Source organism: Lepidochelys kempii, chromosome 6, assembly GCF_965140265.1.
Source record: "Lepidochelys kempii isolate rLepKem1 chromosome 6, rLepKem1.hap2, whole genome shotgun sequence".
NCBI classification, from domain to species: domain Eukaryota; kingdom Metazoa; phylum Chordata; order Testudines; family Cheloniidae; genus Lepidochelys; species Lepidochelys kempii.
The window spans coordinates 60,203,289-60,231,197 of NC_133261.1; the positions used below are offsets into that span (position 1 = coordinate 60,203,289).

At 42.4% G+C, this 27,909-nt stretch overlaps 1 protein-coding gene across 12 annotated transcripts in view; it reads right to left on the reverse strand.

Moving 5' to 3' along the window:
- PHF21A (PHD finger protein 21A) overlaps positions 1-27,909 on the reverse strand; it is a 259,275-nt gene that overhangs the window by 160,684 nt on the left and 70,682 nt on the right. For 11 of the 12 annotated variants that reach the window (XM_073348143.1, XM_073348152.1, XM_073348148.1 and 8 more), the window contains 3 exons: positions 24,996-25,150; positions 19,935-19,967; positions 17,532-17,597 (listed from right to left, as the gene is read on the reverse strand). In XM_073348143.1, the coding sequence (XP_073204244.1) occupies positions 17,532-17,597; positions 19,935-19,967; positions 24,996-25,049 (153 nt within the window). In that variant the 5' untranslated portion in view covers positions 25,050-25,150. Of the gene's footprint in view, positions 1-17,531; positions 17,598-18,488; positions 18,558-19,934; positions 19,968-24,995; positions 25,151-27,909 lie in introns of those variants that run through there. The other variant, XM_073348149.1, reaches the window with a different exon arrangement.

Sequence of the window (27,909 nt, forward strand, 5' to 3'; positions counted from 1 at the left end):
GGCAGGCATACAGTGGGACCAAGGTGCAGCTGCCATGTGGCCAAAGAGGAAGAGGCACTGCCAATGCATGTAAACAGATGGTGGCATAGCTACAGAATGAGGGCTTTGAATCAGTCTGATGGGAGAAAGGCGTGGGCCATTAGAGAGAGAGTCAAGGCGCGCCCCTATGAAGGTGAGTGCGCGGGCAGGGACAAGAACTGACTTGTCCTCATTGATGCAGATCCCCAGGCTGGCAAGGAGGTTGTGGAGGGTCTGGACAGGGGCGAGGAGGAAGTCGCCAATAGGTGTAACAAGGAGCCAGACATCCAGTTAGGGAAATATGGAGTGGCCTAGATCAGTGGTTTGAAAGTTTTCAAACTGCAGGTCACGACCCAGTACTGGGTCGCAGAATGTAAGGCACTGGGTCGCGGTGGCTCTGGTCAGTACCATCGACTGGGCCGTTAAAAGTCCTGTTGGCAGTGCTGCCCGGCTAAGACAGTGTCATCAACCACAGCTTGGAGTCCACCTTGGCAACTACCTTGCCCTCGTCCAGTAGGGCCTGAAAACACTGCTGTTGCTCTGTCAGGAGAAAGGCCTGGATCTCCGCCAACATGGAGTAAGAGAGAAAGTCGTACTTTTGACAAGATGGCCTAGTAGTTGGCAATGAGGAACTGGAGGCCTGCGGAGTAGAAGACCTTGAGCCCCAGCAGGTCAAGTTTCTTCGCTGCCCAATCTGGAGGGGTAGCCTTGAGGTGTTGTTGAGTGTACTCAGTCACTGTGTGAATCAAGAGTGAGTTGGAGTGTGAGAGTTTAGTAAATAGGAAGTTCGTACCCTTACATGACATGAAGTAGTGGCGTTCTGCCAGCTTCAGGGTAAGGACACAGGAAGCTGGGGTGTGCCAGACCGCTTGAGCTGGTTGCAAGATGGTTTCATGGATAGAGAGGGCAGTGCGAGAAGGCCCAGAAGGCTGAAGATGTCCAGGAACTGGTTCTGAAAGTCCTAAACATTTTCCACTGGCAGCTTGAGATCTGCAGCCATGCACTGAAGTAGGTCCTGGTACTGACTATGGTTGTCAGGAGGATGGGGGAGGAAGGGAAGGTGGGATGAACACATTGTTCGGGGATGAGGAAGCACCAGTAGGGACTGGTGGTGCTGGAAGTGCAAACAGTGTAGAAATGTCCTGGGATTCATCGTAGACGAAGGAGGGGCGATGCGGGTAGGAGATGGCCAGTGATGTGGCAGCGACGGTAACCCCATGGTCCCAGTAAGGATCCCCAGCGGGCCAGGCATACGGGTCACCAGGCATCAGTAGCCCCCGGGGGTAGAGGAAACATACCTCAGTGGAAGGGCCATATGCCAGAGGGTAGGGCTGGCGCCGAGGGTCTGGGCTATAGGAGCGCGTAGGGGAGAATGCAGGATCTGGCTCAGAGGACCACTCAGAATCGGAGGAGGGTCTAGCAGAAGTGAGGCTGTCGGCACTGCCAGCAGCAGATGGGGCGGAACAGGGAGTTCCAGGAGCAGGAGAGGTACGGGCAGTGAGAGGCAGAGCAGAGCAGGATGCTGCCAGAGCAGGAGAGATTCATTCACTGGAGACAGAAGCTTCAAAGCAGCTGGAGACCTGGAGCACCAAGGGGAGCCAGCATATGGCAGCATGAGCTCAGCTGGAGGCATCAGAGGGTACAAATGTTCCGGCGTGCATGGGACAGAATGTAAAAGTCCAGATGGCCCCAGCAGCATCAATGGTGCCGGAGGTGAAGGCAGTGGACCAGTTACCGCAGCAGGAGGCAGTACTGGCAGGTCACAGCTTGGCTTGGACTTATGCTCCATACAATATTTCTTAGGTGGCGGGAGCAGCTGAGTCAACACACGATTTCTTACCTGAACTGGTGTGGCTCAGGGAGGCAACTCTGCTTTTAGAGGCGGTCCCCATCGGGGAGCCGCCCTTATGCCCATGCTTCTTATATGTACGGTGGGGCCTCAGCTGTTGCGTAGATACTGCTGGTGGTGCAAAGGAAGGGCCTGGGGAGCGCTCACCATCGGAGACGGGCATCGCTCTGGATGATCCGTCAGTACCAGATCCAGTTGCGCACACGGGCACATAGCCTCCTCTACCAGGTGTTTGCGAAGGCAAAGTTCCCTAGCTTTCCAAGTCTGAGCTGGGAGTGAGCAGCAGATGGAGCAATGGAAGATGATGTGAGCTTTGCTGAGACAATAGAGACAGCGTTGGTGCTGGTCACGCAGAGCAAAGCATAGCTTTTGAAGTTATCTTGCCAGGGCATAGTTCTCAGGACAGGGGAGTGCCCCACAAGGGGGGAAAAAAAAGGTTCAAACAGGTGAGACCTAACTGACTAAAAATTGGTAGACAACTATATACAGAAGTTTGGAAGGAACAGATAAGAGTTCTCTTAGCAAGCTAAGAGCACTGAGGAACAGGGGTTCCAACTCTGGCCATGTAGCATTAAGAGGGAACTGGAGTGATGTCGACCCGCACAGCCTCTTAAAACTCTGGATGCACCATGCGACCGATGCACAACGCAAATGCGGGTCAACCGACACTACTACGAACAGTTCCGGCTCTGGTGCATGGTGCGCATGCGCACCCACGTCTAGAATCCATATAGGGACCATCACTCAAAGTAGTATTGCTGGTGACCATGGTCTTGACAATGATGGGACACTGACACATGAGGAAGGTCTCTGTACAGGAGAATACTCTGAACCTGGGTCTGAAACTGGTCTGAAGGCTTGCTCTGTCATTAACGTGTATACTTAATTTCCTTGTTTTTACAGACCCTTCCCTTAAAGGATGGGCAGATTTTACACTTGCTAGGAATGTGAGGGTTTCCCAAACAACAAATGCAACAGAGTGCCCATCACGAACAGGAACTGCTTCTCGGCATCTTTTAAACCCTGAGGAGCCAGACATCCCCGACACAAGAAAAAAAAGTTACTCAAGTCCCTCAATAAGGGAAAAGAAACAAAAGAAAAGGAAACAAACACAAGAACGGCCATACTGGGTCAGACCAAAGGTCCACCCAGCCCAGGATCCCGTCTTCTGACAGTGGCCAATGCCAGGTGTCCTACAGAGAACAGAACAAGCAATCATAAAGTGATTCATTCCCTATCACCCATTCCCAGCTTCTGGCAAATGGAGGCTAGGGACACCATCCCTGCCTATCCTGGCTAATAGTCAGATGGACCAATCCTCCATGAAGTTATCTAGTTCTTTTTTTAACCCTGTTATAGTCTTGGCCTTCACATTCTCTGGCATGGAGTTCCAGAGGTTGATTGTGCATTGTGTGAAGAAATACCTCCTTTTGTTTGTTTTAAACCTGCTGCCTATTAATTTCATTTGGTGAACCCTAGTTTGTGTGTTATAAGGAGTAAATAACATTTCCTTACGTACTTTCTCCACACCAGTCATGATTTTATAGACCTCTGTCATATCCCCCCTTAATCATCTCTTTTCCAAGCTGAGAAGTCCCAGTCTTATTAATCTCTCCTCATACAGAATCCATTCCATACCCCTAATAATTTCTGTTGCCCTTTTCTGAACCTTTTCAAAATTCCAATATAACGTTTTTGAGATGGGGCGACCACATCTGCATACAGTATTCAAGATTTATATAGAGGCAATGATATTTTCTATCTTATTATCTATCCCTTTCTTAATGATTCCCAACATTCTGTTTGCTTTTTTGACTGCTGCTGCACATTGAGTGCATGTTTTCAGAGAACTATCCACAAGGACTCCAAGATCTCTTTCTTGAGTGGTAACAGCTAATTTAGACCCCATCATTTTATATGTATAGTTGGGAATATATTTTCCAATGTGCATTACTTTGCATTTATCAACATTCCAACTATAAGGTATTAAACCTACTCTCACTATAAAGCAAAATACTAATAAAAGAAACAAACAGGCACACACTAGACTCCATCTCAAGCCGAAGCCAGCTGAGGAGGAACTTAGTGCTGTTCACCCACACAGCCCTATATAGTCTCGGTAAGGGACACAAGGATATGTAGGGCGCAGGTGTGCTGAACAGACGCTGCTACCAAAAATCTCCAATCAAAGGGACAGGAATGCATACATACCTAAAGTGGAGCACGCACAGGGACGCTATTCAAAGAAGAAAAGTGATTTTTTAAGTTTCTAACTTTAAACCCAGCTAAACCTGAACAGAATTTAATGAGACAAAGAAAAAGCACTTGTCTAACCCCAGGGCTTTTTCCTGCCCAAACTTCAGATGCCTACTGCAAACAGTGGAGATCGTTAGAGTCTTGAAAAAACTGCAGGAATCCTTTAAAATGGAAAAAAAGTGTTCAGCAACTAAATATAGGGGACACTACCTGCTACCTCAGTAATATACATAGACACAGTGTCTATTGTACATAGATTTACATAAAGACAGGAGGGACCACTGGGATCATCTGCTCTGAACATCCTGCATAACACGGGCCATAGAACTTCCCTGAATTAGCTCCTGTTTGAACTAGAACATATCTTTTAGAAAAGCATCCAATCTTGATTTAAAAATTGCCAGTGAGACAGAATCCACCACAGCCACTGCTAAATTGTTACAATGGTTAATTACCCTTACTGTTAAAAAAATGTACATCTTATTTCCAGTCTGAATTTGTTAGCTTCGACTTCCAGCCACTGGATCTGGTTATACTTTTTTCTGGTAAGATGAAAAGCCCATATCTAATATTTGTTCCCCATGTAGGTAAACAAACTGGTAAAATAATCTCTTAACTTTCCTTTTGTTAAGATTAATAGATTGAGCTCCTTGAGTCTATCACTATAAGGCAGGGGTTCTCAAACTGGGGGGTTAGGACCCCTCAGGGGATCATGAGGTTATGATGTGGGGGGTTGCGAGCTGTCAGCCTCCACCTAAAACCTCACTTTGCCTCACTCTTTTATAATGGTGTTAAATATATTTTAAAAAGTGTTTTTAATTCATAAGGAGGGGTTGCTCTCAGAGGCTTGCTATGTGAAAGGGGTCACCAGTACAAAAGTTTGAGAATCACTGCTAGAAGGCATGTTTTTCAATCCTTTAATCATTATCACTGCTTTACTCTAAACCCTCTCCAACTTTTCAACATCTGTCTTGAACTGTGAACACCAGAACTGGACACTGGTGTGACCCCCCTACCGGAGTAAGGTAGTATAGCCTCTCTACATCTATTTGATATTTCCCTGTTTGTACATCCAAAGATCCTATTAGATCAGATAAATGGGGTTCTGCTGTAACTGGGACCAGATCGGATAATCAAAAATTCAGATAATCTGGAGAATGGGAAAGTGCAAAGCTGCAGCACCATCTAGCAGCCACAGGAGAGATCATCTGCTTCTGCACCTACGTGTGCTGGTTGTTTAGTAAATACGGAGACACAGATAATGGAGGGTTGGATAAACAGGGTTCAACTGTAGTCCTTTTGGCTTCTCACTGGGAGAAGCAAACTAGCACAGTTGATCCACTGACCTCTGGGGTATTGGCCCGGCACAATTCCATGGGACCATTCTGTAAAGAATTAACCTAGCCACAAAAATTAAAAAACTCTACAAAAAGTCCCTGCCAGAGCCTCACACTCCTTACTGTCAAGTCCAACCCATCACCCATCTAATTATGGTTGAGAGAGAAAAATGGAACCTTGCAGTATACCCTTAAGATAACAACTTGGACTCTTCCAAAGGAGTGGGGGAGGAGGAAAGCAAGTTCCAAAGGCTTGAGGCTCCTAACAAAGAACACCTGCCACCTTTACAGCTGTCCACTCTCTACTTTACCATTGGAGCTCCAATTATGGCGCTGTTGCTGACTGCAAATGGAGCAATGTGATGGTGGGAGAGAAGTGGTCTCTTAGTTCAGAGGTGCTAGCCTTTTAGAGCTTTGTATGTCAAAACAAACTTCTTAAATGCCAAGACACTTAATACTACTGACATCACAATTTCTAACTAGTTTTACTGAGCACTAGGAATGGAAATGTCAAACACAAACAAGCATCCCAGATCTAGCTGCAAAACAAGGGATTCTGCTGTTTGGTATATGTGTCTTTGTTCTTTTTGTAAGAAGGAATGTCATGAGGCAGAACATTGGGTTGCTTCTGTCACTGTACTCAGTGATGTGCAGGAAGGTGAGGAAGACAGGAAACACCTCTTAAAGTAAAGATTTTCATAAAATGTTTTGATAGTGAATTCCCATGTTTAGATCTCATATCCTGGTACAACACGAAGCACAACTGAAATAAAGTGAATGTTTCAATCTTTGCCAGGTCTTTCTCCCTTCTCACCCCAGTCAGCCTTCTATCAGCTTGCCCAGTAGATGACCAATTGAGGGCAGATATTCAAGTATCTTACACTGCATTTTCACTTAGCTTGGGGTCTTATATCTAAAGGACAGTCATCTTTTCCTCTTGGTGATAAGTTTAAAAATGTAAGGATGACAAAGCATTAAAAGCAAAGAGATTGTTGTACAACAGACCAATCTTTTTATACTTGCCAAATGTACCATTATGAGCAGGCCCACCTTGCTTTTATATCCAGTTCCAGGCCCGACAGTCCTAGTCAACTTTGGAAACAATTGCTTGAGACAACAACAAAGCCTCCAACCAGTAGAGGGGAGTGGGGAGGTAAGATCAGCCTGGGAAGGACAATTGTTGTCTTCTCACTCAAGCAGAATGGTATTTGGGCTTTGAAGAGTCATTAATCCCTTATGTGTCCAAACAACATTCATTCTGATACTCCTAACCAATGTCTCCCATATCCTAAACAGGTGTAACAGACTGCTGCATTTATGTGAAAAATAAAGGAGAGCTACTGGAGAATGCTTCAGCATCAACTGTGTTGAGTGAGACCAGCATAAGAAGCACCAGAAATGCCACCCACAACAGTACTGCCTCCAGGTACACCGAGATTCCTGTGGTTTGGGTAACTGTGTTAACATGATCATAGCTTCCATGACACAGAGGGATCCAAGCAGTCCAGACATTGGAGTGGCGCTTCAGTTTGCCAAGGTTGGGGCAGTGGTGCAGAGGCCTTCAATGGGATTGAAGAAATGTACTCCGAACTGTCAGACAATATTTTCTGCTGTTTCCTCTTTGGATTATCATGCTCACATACCCAAGCAGACATCACTCAAAGCATAGGCAACCTGAGGTTCCCTCTGAATGTGCCTTGGCCATGAGTAGGGAGACCAACCGCACCTCGGTGCAAAGTGAGAACAGTACTAAGGAGAAGGTGGTGCAATGTCCAGGAAGGAGTCAACGGAGGATTTGGTATTCAAAAAGGATAGCATATAGAGGCATCAAAGGCAACAAATTGTCAATGTGTCCCAGGGATACTGGCACATCATGTCATGCAGGATCAAAAAACCACAATGCAGACAATAGTTAGCTTAATGATAGCTAACTAAGTTAAAAGAAAAGGAGTACTTGTGGCACCTTAGAGACTAACCAATTTATTTGAGCATAAGCTTTCGTGAGCTAGAGCTCACTTCATCAGATGCATACTGTGGAAAGTGTAGAAGATCTTTTTATACACACAAAGCATGAAAAAATACCTCCCCCCACCCCACTCTCCTGCTGGTAATAGCTTATCTAAAGCGATCACTCTCCTTACAATGTGTATGATAACCTGGATTTGTGCTGGAAATGGCCCAACTTGATTATCATACACATTGTAAGGAGAGTGATCGCTTTAGATAAGCTATTACCAGCAGGAGAGTGGGGTGGGGGGAGGTATTTTTTCATGCTTTGTGTGTATAAAAAGATCTTCTACACTTTCCACAGTATGCATCCGATGAAGTGAGCTGTAGCTCACGAAAGCTTATGCTCAAATAAATTGGTTAGTCTCTAAGGTGCCACAAGTACTCCTTTTCTTTTTGCGAATACAGACTAACACGGCTGTTACTCTGAAACCTGTAACTAAGTTAAGTGATTTCATGGCTGCCCACTAAGCAGTCAATGTTAACATAGCATCTGTTTTTAAATCCCAGAAACATATAAAAAAAGACTTCTCTATTTCGAACACCAGGATCCAACCTGGAGAATCCAGGGATGTCTTGCAATAAGATCCTTTACCCTCAAAAAGGATGGGAAAGGATGCAGAGAAGCATCTTTCTTTACAATTGCCTGGCTACTACTGATACACAATAATGTACTGTCATCCTTTTCATATGGGCCTTTTACTGTGTGATTTTTGGATAGCTAAGCCTTTAGATTTAGAAGACACAAACAGCTGTAGCTCTGAAGTGGATATTTGGCAGCTGATTCTCCTCCCCTTCCAACTGGTAAGTGTTTCCTATGATATTTTCACCTCTCTCATCATTGACGAGATGACATCCTCACAAACAGTAGATTCTGCTTAACAGAAACCCAGATATTAACAACCTCTGGTTAATAGCAGTACTTCGCTGGGAACCAATCCCATTAGCTTTAATGGGAATGGGATTTCAATATTGGCAATAGAATGCCACTTATTAAGAACATATTTTGGGGGAAAAGGCCCCAACTATAGGCAGGTTTGCAAGGCTGCAGCCAGGGAAGGAAGTGCTGGGATGTATCTTCCCTGGCTGCAGCCCTGCAAATCCGCCTATGGACAGGGATCACACAGGAGGCAAGGGGCTAGGATGGGAGGCTGTGGGCAGGGCAATAGTGGGGAGGGGGGCTGTAGCAGCGCAGACGCTGGAACTACACAGTATTTCTCCCTGTGCTCTCCAAGCTGCACTCAGGGAAGGAAGCACTGGGATAAGCTGACCCTGATCCCCTGAGAGCACAGGGAGAGGTACTGTGCAGCTCCATGGGCCCCAAGCACCCACAATCCCTGTAGAAAGCCCTAGCATCAGGACACAGCCTCCCTCCATGCTGCTGCCCTGCCTGCAGCCAGGTTTGCACAGCTGCAGCCAGGGAAGACACATGCCAGCCCTTCCTTCACTGGCTGCAGCCGTGCAAACCTGCCTTCTATTAATTGGGAACTACCAGATAATGGCAACTTTTTGCTGGCAACTGAGGGGTTGCGAATAAACAGAATCTACTGCACCTCCCAATAAAAAAAAACAAACAAAAAAAAAAACACAAACAACCTTTTTTCCTCCATTACATATTGACTCATACACTTTAAGGCCAGAAGGCACCATCTAGTCTGATCTCCTGCACATTGCAGGCTACAGAACCTCGCCCACCCTCTCCTGTAACAGACCCCTAACCTCTGGCTGAGTTACTGAAGTCCTCAAATCATGATTTAAAGACTTCATGTTATATGGAATCCACCATTTTACTCTAGTTTAAACCAGCAAGTGACCCATGCCTCATACTGCAGGGGAAGGCAAAAAACCCCAGGGTCTCTGCCAAGGTCTCTGACCTGGGAGAAAATTCCTTCCCAATCCCAAATATGGCAATCAGTTAGATCCTGAGTATGTCAGCAAGACTCATCAGCCAGACACCCATAAAAGAATTCTCTTTAGTAACTCAGAGCCCTCCCTATCTAGTGCCCCATCTTCAGTCGTTGGGAATATTTGCGACCAACAGTCGCAGATGGGCCACATGTTATTGTGGGCAATCTCATCATATCATCCCCTCCATAAACTTATCAAGCTCAGTTTTGAAGCCTCTACTGCTCCCCTTGGAAGGCTGTTCCAGAACTTCACTCCTCTGATTGTTAAAAAAATTCATCTAATTTCAAGCCTAAACTTGTTGATAGCCAGCTCATATCCATTTATTCTTGTATCAACGTTGGTACTTAGATAACTTGTCTCCTTCCCTGGTGTTTATCCCACTGCTGTATTTACAGAGAGCAATCTTATCTCCCCTCAGCCTTTGTTTTGTTAGGCTAAACAAGCCAAACTCCCTCTCATCAGGTAGGTTTTTCGTTCCTCGGACCATCCTTGTAGCCCTTTTCTGGACCTGTTCCAGTTTGATTTCATCTTTCTTAAACTTAGGAGAATTGCACACAGTATTCCAGATGAGGTCCCACCAGTACCTTGTATAATGGCAATAATGCTTCCCTATCTCTACTGGAAATACTGCACCTGATGCATTCTAGGATTGCATTAGCCTTTTTCACGGCCGCATCATATTGGCAGCTCATAGTCATCCTGTGATCACCTAATACACCCAGGTCTTTTCCTCCTCTGTTGCTTCCAACTGATATATCCCCAGTTTATAGCAAAAATTCTTGCTGTTAGTCCAAAGTGCATGACCTTGCACTATTAAATTTCATCCCATTTCTATTACTCCAGTTTTCAAGGTCCTTTAGATCTTCTGGTTTGATATTCTGGTCCTCCTCCCTATTGGCAATACCTCCCACCTTTGTATCATCTGCAATTTTATTAGCACACTCCCACTTTTTGTGCCCAGGACATGAATGAAAATGTTAAATAAGACTGGTCCCAAGACCAATCCCTGAGGTATTCCATTAGTTACCTCCCTCCAGCCTGACAGTTCACCTTTTAGTATGACCAATTGTAGCCTCCCCTTTCACCAGTTCCTTATCCATCTTTCAATTCTCAGATTGAGAATAAGTCAGTATTTTTATGATGACTTCCAAGACAGTGTTTTATTTTGTATCTCTATGGCTGGAGTTGGTATTGTAACAGTTTGGCACTGTTTTGTTCAAAACCTCACACTGTTAAGCAGGTGTCAGTCATACTGGGAAAAGATTAAGAGGGTTCTGTTTACTCACTGAGGCAGGCGAGTCATTATCCCACCCGCATATAAAGGAAGTAGGAATGTCTGTCTAAAAAGAAAGGCACTTGGGTTGAACAGTCATCAAGAAGGAAGCCTAAAAGTAGCCAACTTTGGGGAGACAGTTTAAGCTGGCCTTTGTCTTATATCTTACTGCTGTGTTCTTTATTATTTAAGCCAAACCGCAGAAAAGTGAATTGGGACTTTTCATGCTGTGTGGACTGTGTTTATAAAGTTAGGAAAGGTGTCTGCTTACAGTTACTTAGTAAGAGGTGTTTTAATCTTTTTATATTATGCATTCAAAGAGGGGAAGATCCATGCTTAATAGTGGCAGTCCCAGATCACCAAAATAAACCAACAGCCTCTCAGACTTTTTTTTAATGTCACAATTATATTCATTACCATAAATTCAAATGGCACATTTGCACATTTCTTCCACTGGCAATAGAAAAGGTGCTCAAACATGCACTTGGAGCGGGTTTGGTGGTGTGGGGTTTTGTTTGTTTAATTGATTGATTGAGAGTGGAGTGGCATGAATTTTTAGAGATTCTGAGCATCCACAGCTCCCATGGATTTCAAAGGATATTCTAAAGTATTCAGCATATCTGAAAAGCTTAGCTCTTATGTAGGTTCCTAATTATGAATTTAAATACCTAAAATATAGGCATCCAAGTTCATGAACTTTAGCCTAGATGTACCTCTACTACACTGGAGAAATTCTGATTAAGATGTTACCGAATCATATTAGCCTGCAATGCCAGGACCACCTGCTATGCAAGGGCACTACATCAATGAGAGAAGTTTTTGGGCTTGTCAAAATTTACAAATCTGTCTTTTCAGAAATGCTTCTGCATAGCTTATGTATGTTTGATTGCTTGTACCAGTTTCTCCTCCTCCTATGTTCTATGGCCTTTTTTGAGCTTTCCTTCCCCAACAAAATCCTTTTGCCTGCATACACAGTGTAGATCACAAAACATTTTTTGAGTGAAGTGTGCTAGTATTAGGCATTCTGTTTAGACCTTTAAGTGGGTTTCATGAAAATTCCACTCTACTATTTGTGATTAGTATGCAGGAAGGGCGGAGTCCCAGGATATATTTATGCACCCTTCAGTTTTACTATACTCTTCAGGTTGATATGATCCCTGTAATAAATTTGACAGCTTATTCATGATATATTTCTGAAGACTTCAGTTATGGCAGTTTTCCTTTGTTGCTTAAGTGATTTGTTTGCATTTACTCAAATGCATATCAACTACTTATTGCTATAATTGTGGCTAATTATTCATCATTACTACTTTTATAAAAAACACCACCCTTTTCTCTCATTACACACAATTAAGTAGCAAGACTGGAAGGAACTTGGTGGATTATAAACAAACAGAATGTAGATTGGTAATCTGAGTTATCCAAAAAGGCCGCCTACAGTTGCTTTAAATTCTAAAAACAGTGAATAAACTTGCTCATCCTTAAGAGACAAAGCAAAATGGCTTGCTTTTGCAGTGTGTTCTCTATAGGATTCAGTAATCACCTGTTCTAAACAGTAAAACATGTTTGTGAGTAGACTTCCTTCTGAAGGAAAAATAATTAAAACAGCCTGACATCAGTGCAAAGAGAACTACCTTTTGTGTCTTAATATAATTCTGTGTAGCACTTACATACCAAAGTGATAAGTGCATCAAAAACTTAGACATCTTCTGACACTGGATACCTGTTTCCAGCTATATCAACAAAAAGGCTCTGTTTCTCTTTAGGCTTCTGCAAAGGAATCCTCTCAATTCCTTCAACGTCAGTGCATTGTTAAGGAAAACACACTGAAGTGCAACACAAATAAGAAAACAAATTCTGTGAAACCTGGATGAATCATTTAATTTTATTGCAATTTAATTACAGAAAAAGTACCCTCTCCACTTTGTTCTTGTTTGAAAACAAGGCCATGTCATGAGATTTCTGCTGCCAAAATTACTATGTGGTAGAGCCCATATTAAAATTACCTGTTAAATGGTTCTTAGACTTGGTCAAGATGGTAAGATGGGGAAGGAAAGTGAAGCAGCACCAAAAAAGGCCAGAGAGCATTGAAATGTGTTCAAGGGAGCCAAGAACAACATTCACAAAATATGAAGCAGCATTTCTGAAAAGGAAGTTATGCTTTTAGGCCCATCAAATTTACATATTTCACAAATTATGTCCTTGTACATCAGGTAATCCAACCCGACACCAGCACTGCAAGGCAATATTACTGGACAACACCTTAGAAAAAATTCTGGTTAAATAGGCATGCTTTAATTTTCTAATGTATTAGGCATGGAATAATGTGTTCAAACTTGGGAGGAAAGGTGGTCTTGTGGTTAAGGCACTGGAATACTAATTTGAAAATTGGTGGTAAACTCCTGGCTCTGCCACTGACTTTCTCTGTGACCTTGATTAAGTCACTTAACTACTGGCACAATTCCATATTTTCACTCAAGTAAGGTGAACTCTTCCTTGTCACTGAAAACAAAGTAATGTGGGGCACATTCAGTAATGGCATATCTGTGACAGGGTGATGCCATTTGTATTTGATTGGGGAGGGCATGGAAGAGGAGAACAGATGTCTATTGCAAGTCTTCATTCTGCATGCCTTCTTTCACGCCAGCCCCGCTCCATCTCAGTCTTTCATGAGAGCTATAGGTTCTCCAACTTTGAAAATCTACAACATGTATGTTGGTAGCTTTCCTGATACTTCAATTGCTAATTCTAAACCGTTATACTTTAAAGAGTACACGTCCAGAGCAGGGATTTAGCTCCAGGTTTCCACTATGGTTATCAGGAAATCATGGCTAAACCCCCCATGAAACAGAAATGTTACCACTTAGTGATGAAAGATTAGTACAGTTTAACCATCTATTTTATGGTACAAAAATCTTAAAATCAACTGGGGTGAAAATGAAAGTAAACATGTAAAAGGAAGTTTTAAGGGGACATAATCAAATCTGGTCCCAAACTTAGACTTGATAAAAAGTGCTTGTGCAAAACCTAAGAAATGCTGCCTTTTTTAAATTCCAACTGATTTTTTTAAACAAACACATTCTTCTCCAACTGAAACACTGTAGCTCTGAAATCACTAAACTTAAAACAAAAGCCAAACTGACCCCACTTATTTTCATTTTCCCAGATGAGAAACTAAATAATTAACAATGAAAGTTTAAAAATTCACTTTACTTTTAAAATTAAAATTATCAGGAAAAAAGAACAGTTTAAAATTTAAAATTTACACTCCCCCTCTAAATTAAATTTATGTTCAAGAAAAGTTTGTTCCCTTTCATTGAAACCTACAGCGTGCACAGCTTCATTACCTCCCAAGTGAAACAAATCAAAGCATTTACTTTCACCACTCTTTACATTTTCAACAACTAAATGAATTTTTGGCTTGCCTTTTTCTGTACAGCTTAATTCTGCATTGACTAACCAGTTTCTCTTTTTTATGTTTATGCCTACAGATGACACAGACGACTTGCTTTCTCCTTGTAGATTGCCAGACCTCTTCAGTTTCACAAACTTCTGAACAGAGCTCTCATTATTAATTCTCAGCAAGAAGCCTTAACCACTATGAATCACTGCAGTGACAGACAGCAAATTCCAGCATATTAGCACTACTCCCACAATGCTTCAGAATGGGAGAGAAGTTCTACAGCAACTGGAAGCCTTGGCTTAACTGCCACAGATTTGGCACTTGCACTAGAAGCCTTTGTGCATCTTCAGTAAAGAAGAGAGCAAAGAATAATTTATAAAATTTCAGCAACAACACTACTGTATTTAATTCAATTTTTACAACTGTAGGTTCTCATTTGGTCCTCAAGCATAAGAGGAGGGACAATCGGGAAAGCAGAATGTTATACACCTCACTTCAGTGAAAGTTGATTAAACAATGGCAAAGGTCTCCACAAATTAAAAGCTGAATCATCATCATCCCACAGCTGTGGTTAAAAGAAGATGTCCCATGAACCTACCTAGGGGGAAATGAGGGCTAAGTCTCCAATTCTTGGGACAGCAGAATCTGGGAAACCTGACTCCCTTCTAGTCAAAAGCGCTAGCACAGTCTCTCTCTGAACTAAGCATATGCTACAACACAATCCCTTCGCCAGAGGCAGGGAGTGTGGCATTACCGTAAAAAGTGCTTTAGAACTGTATATAAAAGATGTGAGGAAACAGGAGTACACACCAATTTTGCTCATAAAACCACTTTAGAAGTTAGCCTACTGGATGCAGATTTCCCCCATATACAAAGATCAAACCAGTATTTTCTCAGTTACATTTGTTATAAAAGGAAAAATAATAAAAAATGAGAACAAAAGTAAATGCTCCATCGAAAGCACGGTCTCTGACTCTTAACAAACTGCATCCCTATGCCTTGCAAAAAATCACAGCTGTGCCTGCAGAGACTTTCAAATACTCAAAAGGGCCCCCCTCCACAAACACTACAGCTACATACACAAGAAGCATGTCTTCTCTTCATGTAAAAATGCATGTTCAGTTTAAACACAACTTCATATAATCCCCATTTTAGCAGCCATGCTATTTTAAAAGGGTCATTTTTGGGGACACTAGCAGCTCATGGACCCAGTGGTAGAGATGATAAAGCAGTTTACATCCTGTTTTAATATTTTGATAATCACAAGAACTGTTCAATATTTAGCAAAAACAAACAACAGGTACGTAAAGTAGGAAACTGGTTTACAATTTTCACACTTCACACTTTCTGTGTCACAAATGAGGTCCCTTTTCATGACTACTGGCAGCCAACAATTCAGAAACTGAGCTAATCAAAGCTTTTTTAAAACAACTCATGCTTTATCACATGACAAAAAATGCTTCACCATGTGAAATTTCAAGTTGCTATGCTGAGCAAAAAGGGTGTAGCTTCTCCTTAGATGAATGTCCACATAAACCAGGGGTGGGCAAACTTTGTGGCCCGAGGGATACTTCTGGGTATGGAAATTGTATGGCGGGGCATGAATGCTCACGAAATTGGGGTTGGTGTGCAGGAGTGGGTGAGGGCTCTGGGATGGGGCCAGAAATGAGGAGTTCAGGGTGTGGGAGGGGACTCCAGGCTGGGGCAGAGGAGTGGGGGGGAGGGGAGGGCTCCGGCTGGAGGTGCAGCCTCTGGGGTGGGGCTGGGGTGAGGGATTTGGGGTGTAGGAGGGTGCTCCAAGCTGGGACCGAGGGGTTTGGAGGGCAGGAGGGGGATTAGGGCTGGGGACGGGTTCGGGGAGGGGTTCAGAGGTGCAGGCTCCAGGCTGCGTTTACCTCAAGCAGCTCCTGGAAGAAGCAGCATGTCCCCTCTCCGGCTCCTACACAGAGGCACAGCCAGGCAGCTCTGCGCACTGTCCCGTCCACAGGCACCGCCCCTGCAGCTCCCATTTGCAGCATTTCCCGGCCAATGGGAGCTGCGGGGGCAGCATGCGGAGCCCTCTGGCAGCCCCCTAAATGCCACTCGTCTGGGAGCTGCGTGGAGCTGTGGTGCGTGGAGCAGCCCCTGACCCTGCTTCCTGGCTGGAGGGCAGGAGTGGGGAAAGTCACAGACCCCGTTTCCCAGCAGGAGCTCAAGGGAAGGATTAAAATCGGCTAGCAGGCTGGATGTGGCCCACAGTTTTCCCACCCTTGCCATAAACAATGGCTGAAGAGAAAACAGAGCCGAAAGCAACTAACATATTCTCAACTGCAGGCCAGATCTTCTGTTCAGGTTTTTATAATTGTAACGTTAAAGAATATCAGATCAGAGTTATAAAACCACCGTAAGACAGATGTCTATGTTTTTCTAAGCTTTGAAGTTCCTTCTCCCCATTTCTAGTACCTTACCTCCTGTCCCTGCCTGAACACAAACTGATAAGTCAGTCCTCTGGCATGATGGCAAACTAACCCTGAAACTATCAGGGGCCCTCTGACCTAACTGGCCGGAGCGGGGCCGAGCCGCATGGTGCGGCCCCAATCCAGTGCCCCGGCTGGAGCGGGGAGCAGCTTAAAACAGCTCGCAGGCAGCAGTTTTCCCACCCCTGATTTAGGCCATAGTGACCAAGAGCTGGCTTGATGCAGTTATATTTTCATAGTAATATTGCAAACATAAACTAACAAAACAGGTTTTTGACTGAGGTGGGTTTTTTTTTTTTAATAATGCATAGGTCAGTAGAACTCTGTATCCCATCACAATAAAATTTGAATTCTAATAGTTACCCATATGGCTTTGCAAGTCCTCTAGACATTCTATAGAGTAATCATCTGTCTGCCAATGAAATATTTTCAGTCTACATATGGAGCAATCCCCACCAGGTGGCTAATGCCACTAGCAGTCAGTTGTGGATCAGTCCATTAGAAACCGAGCGCCAATGAAGACGAACAGTTGCCCTCGCAAAGATTAACAGACTGGCTTACTATGGACTAAGCGGTCTCCAGTGTTCAAGGGCATGAATCCAGAAGCCCTTACTCAGTTTCTCAGTCCATAATGTGAAATAGACTTCAAAGAGTTTTGCCTGAGTAAGGACTTCTTGGTTTAGAATAAAATGAGTGAATTTTAGACTATAACTCCGGTCTCAAGTTCAAATTACTGTAACAAATTCCAGTGTCTTCCCACTTCTGTTTCATATAAGGTAAAATATAGTTTAAACAGAACACTTTCTTGACACATTCATCAATACAGGCCATCAGATATACTAGTCCGTTTGTTCAAGCTCCATTTATTTGTCTTTATTTTTTGTTGTGCTAGAGAAATTAAATAAAGCCCCAAAACATCTGACTGCCCATACTTACATCCACACAAAGAAATTTAGCAGCTCTCTTGGAAGATGAGAGCAGACATTTCTTTAGAACATGGTGTTAAAAATATCTATTTCCCTACCTGTTTCTCACTCAAAGCTGTGATTTTGGCTTGGAGTTCATGAAGCTGTTTCTTCAAATCAGCATTCTGATAAGAAAGAAAAAAATATCTGTGAGAAAGAAACTCCATTTCTTAACACAATAGTAGCAGGACTTCTTGCATAGAGTACTACAAATAATAAAGCACCTCTGGACATACCACCAATCAAATTATCCAAATGGACAAGTACAGACTTATTCAAAAGTCATCTGGTGCAACAATCATTAGTGGATTTTTCCAGTGTTCAAAAATAAGTTTGGGGGGGAAGGAAGAGGTGGAACTCAGTTTGGAAGGAGTTAGTTAAAACATCCCTGGGTGCTTCACAATATGCTGTAATAAGGTTAATTTGTGTATCACTGTATTTTCAGGCCAGAGAAGCCAGAAGAAATCTGTTTATCTTAGGGATTTCTACAGTACGCAATACATGCTACTTAAAGTATTGTCTCACCTCCACTACTTATTCAGTGACAGACATTTGACTGTCAAGGACATCAATGACCATATCTATTAGTAGGAATTAAACATCATGCACACCAAATGAGAGGTGGAATATATCTACTACATCCTCTTCCCCCTTTTCGGTACAATAGTATATGTCTTTTTACACCTTTGCTTATATTTAGAAAAGTTGCAACAGCCTTAACAATGCACCACTCATGTTAGCAATTTGCCTACAAGGACATTTTCTCAAGTTTAAGATTCTGAGAGCCATAAACAGCTCACTGTACAGGATGTGACAGGGAACTCAATTTTTATTTACTAAATTTAATAAAAATACAAAGAAAAAAACCAAACCAAAACAAAACACACACACACACACACACACGACAGAAGATATGCTTAACAGCTTCAAAATCTTGTTTGGCATGAGTCTCCCAGCATTTCTCTTCTTACATTTTCTCCTCATGCAATCTCTTTCTATGTCAAGTCATAGCTCACCTAGACAGTAGACTCTGTTGGTAAGGGATCACATATTATTTCTGCAAAATGGCATGCACACCTTCAGCGCTATGTAAAAACATGAAACCAACAAACCGCTATTACTACTACAGGGGCTACCATGCTCAGAGTAACTTCCACACCTTCACATTCCTCCACACAACTTTAAAATGCATCCTAATCCTGACCTGCAATTCCTTCTAGTCCTAGGATACCATAAAGCTCCAAAAGCTATTCCAAATCTTTACTCTCAGCCCTCCCTGGTTGTTCCAATCTGGGCCCCATCACAGCTCATTCCTGACCTGCAGCATCTATGGCAGTAAAACAGAAATGTCTTGCTCCAGTGTCTACTCACCAAGCACATACTCAGATAATGCAAATTATAGAAGATAGCAGAAGTGCATTTACTGGGCTCAATTCAGACACAGCAAAGAAAGGTTTAGTAATTTAAAGCAGTGAGGGGAAAATATTTGCACCACTAGGTGAAGCACTGACTTAGTTTCTCAAAGTAATTTTAGGGTTAGCAAAAAGAGCCAGGTTAAGTGCCCTGGAAACTAAAGTCCTCTATTTGCAGAGCAGAAGCAGCCTGCAAGCTTCCTCTCAAACCCATTCCTTTACTAACACACCTTAAACCCTGACCTTAAAAGCCTATTGCTAGAAACAGGAAGAGGATAATTTGATCATTAGCCTCTCTGATGAGATGACAGAGAAATTCTGCCACCTTCTACACTCTACATTACTCTACCCTGGTGCACATTTTTCTCTCATTCTTACTACTTGCCTTCATGCCCCTTTCATGTACCCAAGAAAACCACCTCCCCACTTCTTTTTGTGCCTTTTCCACCATGTTTCCTTCCACAGTGCCCCTACTGCTGAAACTCTTTCACTCTATTCAAATCCCTCATTGCAACTCAGTTTAGTCCATCAGTGTACATCAACTGATTTAAACAAACCAAATAAATGCAACTGTATGTGCTAAGATACCATTTTCTTCTACTTGACCAATGAACTGTGTCTTAATTTTGCAGATTCCTTGGAACTGGGCCCCCATCTTCTTTATTACTTGTACAGACTGTTACCAATGCTTAAAACAGTCAATTAGTGCAAAGTGTGGTGGAAGCATTTATGATGTGGAAAGGTATCCACCAGCCACTGAACTGAGACCAGCAACTCATTTTAAACAGGCCAAACAACAATTAGGTTGAATTTAAAACATTGGCAACATGGAAAGGCTCCTTATTCTACTATTAATCCCTCAGCTAGCCAATACTCCCCATTTATTTTTAAAAAGTATAACTTGCAAAGAAAAAGAAAGCATTACTTTACCGTGGCAGTAGATTATGAGCAAATAAACAATGGCAAACAAGAGGTCATGGACTTAGTGTATTTCTTATACCTTAACTCCCAGAGTAATAAAAGCAGTATAAAACAAAATACATATTTTACCTGTGGATCTTGCTTCATTTGGGCAACCAGTTTCTAGAAAGAGAGAGAGACATATTCATCAATACATTACAGAGTTCAATCAAGGTTGTGTTTATTGGACAGTTTATGTAATAGCCCTGATTAGAAGTTGGAATTTAAACAAGACACCCTGTATTTTAAAAAAAAAAAAAAAATAGCAAGACTTAGCTCATCATGAAATTATTTTATAATTCACAGAAATCTTGTCATTAATATAATGAGACATCCCTATTAATTCTATAGTCAGCCTATCACCTTTCATATTTAGCTGAAGGATGCTACTACATTCTTTTTTTTTTTTTTTTTTTTTTTTGCAGGAACTGCTTTAAAAAAAAAGATTCCCTTTAAGGAAAATTTAAGCCAGCTGGGTAACCTAATCAAATAGCTGTGTGTCCTCTAAAACTGCTGTCTTCTTTGCCCACAGTCATAGGGAATACTGAACAGACTGAACTACTTTAGATACAATAGTTGTTTGTTTATATAAATCAAATGCAGCACATTTTAGGCAGTAAGGAACTGCTTGTGTGTTGGTTTGGTTGGTACCACATGGGAGATCCATGTTCAGAAGAGACTTTTCCCACTTTCATCCCTTGAATTGGCAGTGACTGAGATCATCATGGATGAAATACCCCCCACATCCAAAGGGAAGTAGACAGATGGTTACACCATTCACTGCTGTTCCTCCTTCAGTTCCTTCAGGCAGTTGCAGAAGGGTGTTGCCTATATAGCTAACCAGGAAGGAGGTTATCAGGATTTTACTAAGGAAAACCAGAAGCCCAGAATGATGAGGCAAGATAAACCCAACAACCCAAATTCCTGTTTTAGCGGTGGCCATTTCACCATATCAAATCATTCATCTGTGAATCTGAAGGGGACATGGTAAAGTCCACACTTGCTTCCCTATCCCCTTATAAGAAAAGAAAAGTGAGGAAAAAATCCAGAACATAAACAGATACATTAGTACACTGCATTTCACTCACATCAATATTGCTTGAAAAATTATGTGAATTAGCGTTTCTTAGAGATTTCAGACTTTATTTCGAATTACAAATTTATTTGTATTTGTTATTAATTTTAAAGTCTCCTTTGGTAACCTAAAAAAGACACTGATTGCAGACATGCCACTTTAGTCATGCAGAGAAGCTGGTATCTTCCCAAAGGTTTATATTCTTGGCCCATTTTCATCAGCTCCTCCGTGCTCACTACCTCAGATAAAGTTGTTAAAATAACTCTGCTAGTTTTTATATAAATGTTATTTAAAATATGGAGACAGATTATCTTCTCACAACTTTTCATAAGACACCTTGCAAAAGTCAGTTTGACTATAAACTCACTTTTGTACAGCATTAAAATATCAGCAAATGTTAGTAAGTTAGGATCATATTACACCATCCTCCAAGTAGGCAGGAGTTCAATGTGAGAGAGAACAATAGAAGCTGGGCTTAAGTTATTTAAAATATTTCTCTTCTCCTTGTCCTACAGATGGGGAGAAAGGAAGGGGTACTCCAGGCTCTTCCATTAATCTGCCCCAAGAGTACTCAGGGAGACCAATTCTTCTGTGAGGACAGCCAAATGCAACTCCCTTTGAAGCCCTTTAACAATAACAAACAAATTTAAAAGGGCAAGGTGCTTGAGAATGAACCAAGTACTGCCTTCCACACAGCAGTTGAAAGCACTACTTCATAGAATCAGAGAAGCACAGAAATGTAGGGCTGGAAGGGACCTTGAGAAGTAATCAAGTCCTGCCCTCTGGGCTGTGGCAGGACCAAATAAACCTAGACCATCCCTGGCAGGTGTTCGTCCAACCTGTTTTTAAACAACCTGCCTTGGAAGCCTCAGTTAGAAAGTTTTTCTTAATAGCTATCCTAAATCTCCCTTGCTGCAGATTCAGCCCATTACTTCTAGTCCTACCTTCAGTGAACATGGAGAACAGTTGATCACCATGTCCTTTCTGTTACAGCCCTTCACACATCTGAAAACTTATCAGATCCCCACTTGGTCTTCTTTTCTCAAGACTAAACATGCTCAGTTTTTTCCCCTCACAGGACAGGTTTTCTAAATCTTTTACCATTTTTGTGGCTCTCCTCTGGACTCTCTCCAATTTGTCCACATCTTTCCTGAAGCATGGTGCCCAGAACTGGACACAGTACTCCAGCTGAGGCCTCACCAGTGCCGAGTAGAGCAGGACAATTATCACCCATGTCTTACATATGACAATCCAATTAATACACCACAGACTGATATTAGCCTTTTTTGCAGCTGCATCATGTTGCTGACTTCAGTAAGATTCCTTATCCCTTCCAGCCCAGAGTGAAGGACAGAATTGAGTCTTGAACCTGGAGCATCTTTCCATTTGCAAGAAGTTATGATTCCCACTAGTGGCAGCCCTGTCCAGGACTTATTTCTGTAAGACTTTTGATCATTAGTACAGTGGGTGGTGCAGTAAAGGAGGGGAGAGTCAGTCCTAATGAGTTTAAAAGGCTACAATCATAAGTATAAAATGGGGAAATGCAATGAAGGGAAAAACACCCAGCACATTAAAGTGAGTTTATTTTAATACTGTCTCCTTAATATAGTCACAATATTCATTTTCATATAACACAGTACTATAGCTGCCACAGGTAAGGTGCAGAATAAAGAGGTTGGAAAGTTGTACAATATGAAAAAACTTGACAACCACTAATTCAATATATTTCTAGATACACATACACGTCCCCATCAGCAACATGGGTACAGGGAATGAGGAAAAGGAGGATTTTGTACAGTTAACTTAAATTTACTGAAGCCATTTGAAAGAGAAATCTGGGGAGTCAAAAAATTGATGAACAAAGATGATACGACAAAGGACAATTCTCTCAGTGACATGTAGTGCTGGCTTCTGAAATATATATTGGTAATATTTTGTATTTCTATGCAGGATTTTTCTTAAATAAAAATTATATCACATAACTTACTTTTCCAATATATTGCCTAATGTCACTCTCCATTTGCGCTGTACAGAAGTAAACAACAATGAAGTTTCCTAAACTCCATCTTTACTTTGTTACTGACACACCTATATGCTCCTGAAAAAGTTACCTTTTAAAATTAAGAAAGCATTCAGAACCTCAATACAAACCTTTATGAACTCCACATGGAAGATAAGGACCTTCAAATTCCTGAGAAGCACTGTTATGGAGCATCCGCCCCACGCTTGCATGTAAGGGGTTAATGGCGCCATAGGGACGCTGTGGGAAAAACAGCTAATCGGAGAGGGGCTGCAAGGAGCAGCCAATCAGAGCCTGACAGGCCCATATAGGAAGAGCTGCAGGACAAAGCAGGTTCAGTTGCTCCCTAGAGCTCAAGGAGGAAGATCTGGCTGCCTTGCAAGCAGAAGGAACGCCAGCACTCTGGACAGAGGAGTGCGACCACCAGGGACTTGGGAAGCTACAGAGAGTTCCTGGCTCGTGGCTAAGACTGACATGCTGAGGCCCTGAGGGAAGGGTGAAGAAGGTGCTGGAGCTGTGGAAAAGTGGCCCAGGGAAATGTACTGAGAGGTTTGAGAGGATGCAGCATGTGGCTGGCATCTAAAGGGTCCCTGGGCCAGAATCTGGAATAGTGGGCAGGCCCAGGTCCCCCCCACACACAGTGATGCACTGGATGGACAGTTGGACTGGCCCCCAGAAGGGGGAGCACAGTGTGTGGCACAGCCAGAGGGCTGTGTCATGAAGACGCCGTCGTGGTCCTTGGAGTGACAAAGGACCAGTAGCAGGAGTGACGGTGGGCAAGGAACACCGGGAGTGGACATACTGACCTGCAGAGCTGACCCTCATGATGACCAGCAGGAGGCGCTAGTATGGGAGTGGAGCCCCATCACAAGCACATAATACTAATCTGCAATTTTGGAAGCTGGTATCTGGCTTTCTTTAAATGATCCACCCCCCTCCCAGTAAAAGGCCTCAGGGTCTAGCAGAATGCATATAAAGATAGAATACAGGAAAGGCCTGAATTCTGTTCCACGCTCTTCCATGTTTTGGTCTTAACACTTCATAAACTTTATTCAGTTAGAGCTCACAACATTCCTGTGAGCTAGACAAATATAATTATCCTCATTCTACGGATCTAGCCATTCAAGTATTATGCTCATCATGGTAGCTGACAAAAACAGAAGTGAAGAGACGTGCTCACAGCAAGTCAGCGTCAGCCAAGTTTACAGTTCAACTCTTCAATAAACTTCATCACAGAATCCCACACACATCTCATTTTACTCGTGTAACAGAAGTAGCAATTCTCACATGCCCCTCAGAGATATTCACACAGTTAGTTGATTTTATATTAATTTAGTATTTTGAAAAGATAACATTTAAAGAAAAGTTAACTCCATAGTTATGGTTGTGACCTTACCTTATATTTGAAGAACCATTTTGACACACCTTCACTTACGTTTCTCAAAGCTATACCAATCTAACTAAAATTACTCATTTGTGATAAAATGGAATGGCTAACTGATTTTTATTGCCATTTAGCATCTGACAGACAAAGTTTAAGCATCCTAACACTACAAAATAAAGATTCTTCTTGAGCTCAGGTGAAAGGAGGTCGTTTCTGCAGTCAAAAAACTTGGGTTTTATTTAAAATACCCCTCGAATGGCTTTCCCCCTGGTGTCTAAGTCCCAGCTGTATCAGCAGACAGCTTGTTCTCACTGGAACACATCTCTCTCCATGATTCCAGGATTTCTTCCCAATCCCTCAAGTTGGCAGTATGTCTTTGGACCACAGAAAGATCTCTCAGCCAAAATTCACTGAAAATGCCCTCTTTAGATTATTTCATCAATGCTAAAGCATGTCATTTTAAAAAAAGAAAAAATTCAGACCAATGGATTTATGAAGTATTTACTGGCATAAAGAAGCCACTGATGGGTAAACAGAAAGTTTAAAAAGTGTAAAGTTCTACAGCAATTTCAAAACTGAACAGGCTATTGCTATACCTGACCTCTTAGGACTAACCATTACTTGCATTAAAATGTAGGAGAAGAAAACCAAGAAATAAAGAATACAACTTACCTGGTGAACCTGAATTTCCACTTTCAGAGCCTCCTGTAGAGTCTGCAACTCCATTCTCTACCTTCTCCACTCTTTCTAGCTGTCTCTTTACTAATTCCACAGTGCCTTCAGTCTCTGGCTTCAGAAAATGAAAGTTCCTTTTCTCCAAACTTTTGCTGTAGAATAAATTTTTTATTTTATGGTTAGCAGAAGCCAGAAATTAGGCAGTTTTTAAGAAGTAGTTATACTATAATAAAAAGCATGAATACTGAAATCAACTAGACCATCTTTCATAATAGCATCTTAGTCTAATTTGCAAATGATCCTTGCAAACATAAGGAACCTAACAGCTTCCCAAAGAAGGCTTTCCTTCTAATCTTTTAACCTGACTTGGAAACTTTCTGAACGCCTGAAAATTGACATTCTTGTTCCCTGTGTTAAAGTTTGCAGGCAGACATGTTTGCCTACAAACGCTCTAATAACTTACATATTAAACTAGAACACAATGTATATTCACAGTGCTGCACATATGGGATTAAAACATATCTTCCCATGACAATCTGTCAATCTTAATAATCCACACACACCTTATGTACACATGGGAATAGCCCCGATTCAGTACTCTGTTGCACTGCACCAGTGTTAATGAGAACAAGATGAGTACGGCATTAACTAAGCTCACTAGAGTTTCAAGCAGAGGTAAACCCAGGTTACCTCAATTGATGAAAAACACACAAAAAGAGTTGGGCAATTTCCATAAAGGGCTGGGAGAGCACAGTTAGGGGGAGAGCTGCAGAAAGGGCTTTGATTGGAGGAGGGCAGCAGGGGAGAAGCAGGCTCCTACCCTTTTCTACCCTTAGGGGTCAGCACCAGCACAACTCCACTGGTTACAGGCCACCAATTACTGAATCAGGGTTATTCCCGTGCGTAGGCAAAGCCACAGTCTCAAATGAATAGGATATTCATATTCTCTTCCTGTCTGACACAGGCTGGCTGGCCCTCTAAATGGAGATTGGCTCAGCCTGGCCTGTGATGGATCGACTACCTCTCCCCACAGATAACCCTGATCATCTGGTATCAGGTGACTCCATTCAATTATCACACCCAGACAGGGAGGGAAGAGTTGGGCAATTTCCATAAAGGGCTGGGAGAGCTCAGTTGAAGAGAAAGCTGCAGAAAGGAGATTGCCTCTTATGAGGGCTCTGATTGAAGGAGGGCATCAGGGGAGAAGCAGGCTCCTGTAGCAGAACCAGAAAAAGGCCAATCCCCAGGCAGATGACTTGGAAGTAGATTGGAAGTACAGACCCAGACTGGGGGAAAGACTCCAGGAAAGAAGCCCTGAGGGTCATCAGCTCACTTAGGAGCAGAGACTCCAGGAGGAAAGTTCTGAGGGTCAGCTCTCAGAGCAGGGCAGAAGGGTAGCCCAGGAAGAACAGAAGACCCTTTTGTTTTTATATGTTTTCTTTAGACTAGAGACTGCTACTTGACAGAACATCCCTAGGCAGGCCACTCATCTGGTATTAAAATGGACAGTCCAGCTTTTCTAGGGTTTGTCCTCTTCCAGTACTCAGATGAGATTTTGCTGGTAACAGACTTCGGACACCATTTTGAAGAGCATGCTGCTCCACCCCCACCACCGTGACCTTGCACACAAGGTCTTAAAAACAACATCCCCACGTAGCGTGACCTCATGCACTTGCATCCAAGATCACGCTGCATGGGGGGAGCCATTTTTAAGAGAGTGCCACCCTACTCCCACGTGACATGACCTCACACATACTGTGTGTCCAAGGTTATGGTGGCAGGGGTAGGCACTTGCCATTCCCGGAAGTACTGGAATGTCCAGTATTTAGGGTTGCCAACCCACCATGATTGCCCTGGTGTCTCCAGGAATTACATATTAATCTTTAATTAGAGATTGTGTCATGTGATGAAACCTCCAGGAATACCTCCACCCAAAATTGGCAACCCTACCAGTATTCCAGGAATTCATGAGTGGCCCCCCAATGTCTCCCTGAAAGAAGGTAAGCCTGTCACTTGCAAGGCTATTGTGGGGACTAAGAGGGAAACAGAGGAAGACCCAGAAAGCAGGCCAAAAGGAACAAGGGGAGTGTGGTGCTGCTGCTACACTGTCCTAAAATATCTTGTTGTGGTGATGCATGCTGTTAAAACAGGTGACTCTGTCCACCCCAGATGTGGATGCATTTCAGTGCAAGTCTATGACCCAAAATTTGTAAAGAATTGAAGGAGGTATATATTAAGATAATTAGTGTTTTCCAAATAAAATAACCCAAAGCAGTTTTGCAGAAGCACAATGAGCTGTGAATATATTAATGTTGAAACCCTTTGCAGTGACTGAGCAGAACTTGGTGACATTAAAAAAACCAATACTACTACTTACCATCTTCAAAGCACTTTACAAAACACGAATTAATCCTCACAGTAACTGTGAAGTAGGTAAACATTACCCATATTTTTAAAGGGGGAGAAATGAGATACAGAGGGGAGGTTACTTCCAAAACAATGCAAAGTATCTAGTTCTGAGCCAGGATTAGGAGTTCTTGATCATCTTCTCATGCTTAGACACAATGAAGGACTCTCAATCTTAAAATTACATGTTTTTTGTGGGGGTTTTTTTAAGTTTTTAAAAAATATTTACTCTAAAAATCTTCAGAACTCATTATGTATCCAATCTCTGTAGCCATTATTGATGCATCAGGTGTTACACACTACAGAATTCTAGGATATTAATATAGCTAGGATATTTTTAATTTTTTTTTAAAGTAGAAAACCTTCATAATGGAATTTTTTAAAGGGATACTGCCAATTTAGCTTAGATCATACATTTTAGCTTTCAAAAACACCCAAGAATTATTAATAGGGTGATATTTTTTAAATAAAAAATTTGAACTTTTTAATTTAAACTGGATATTCG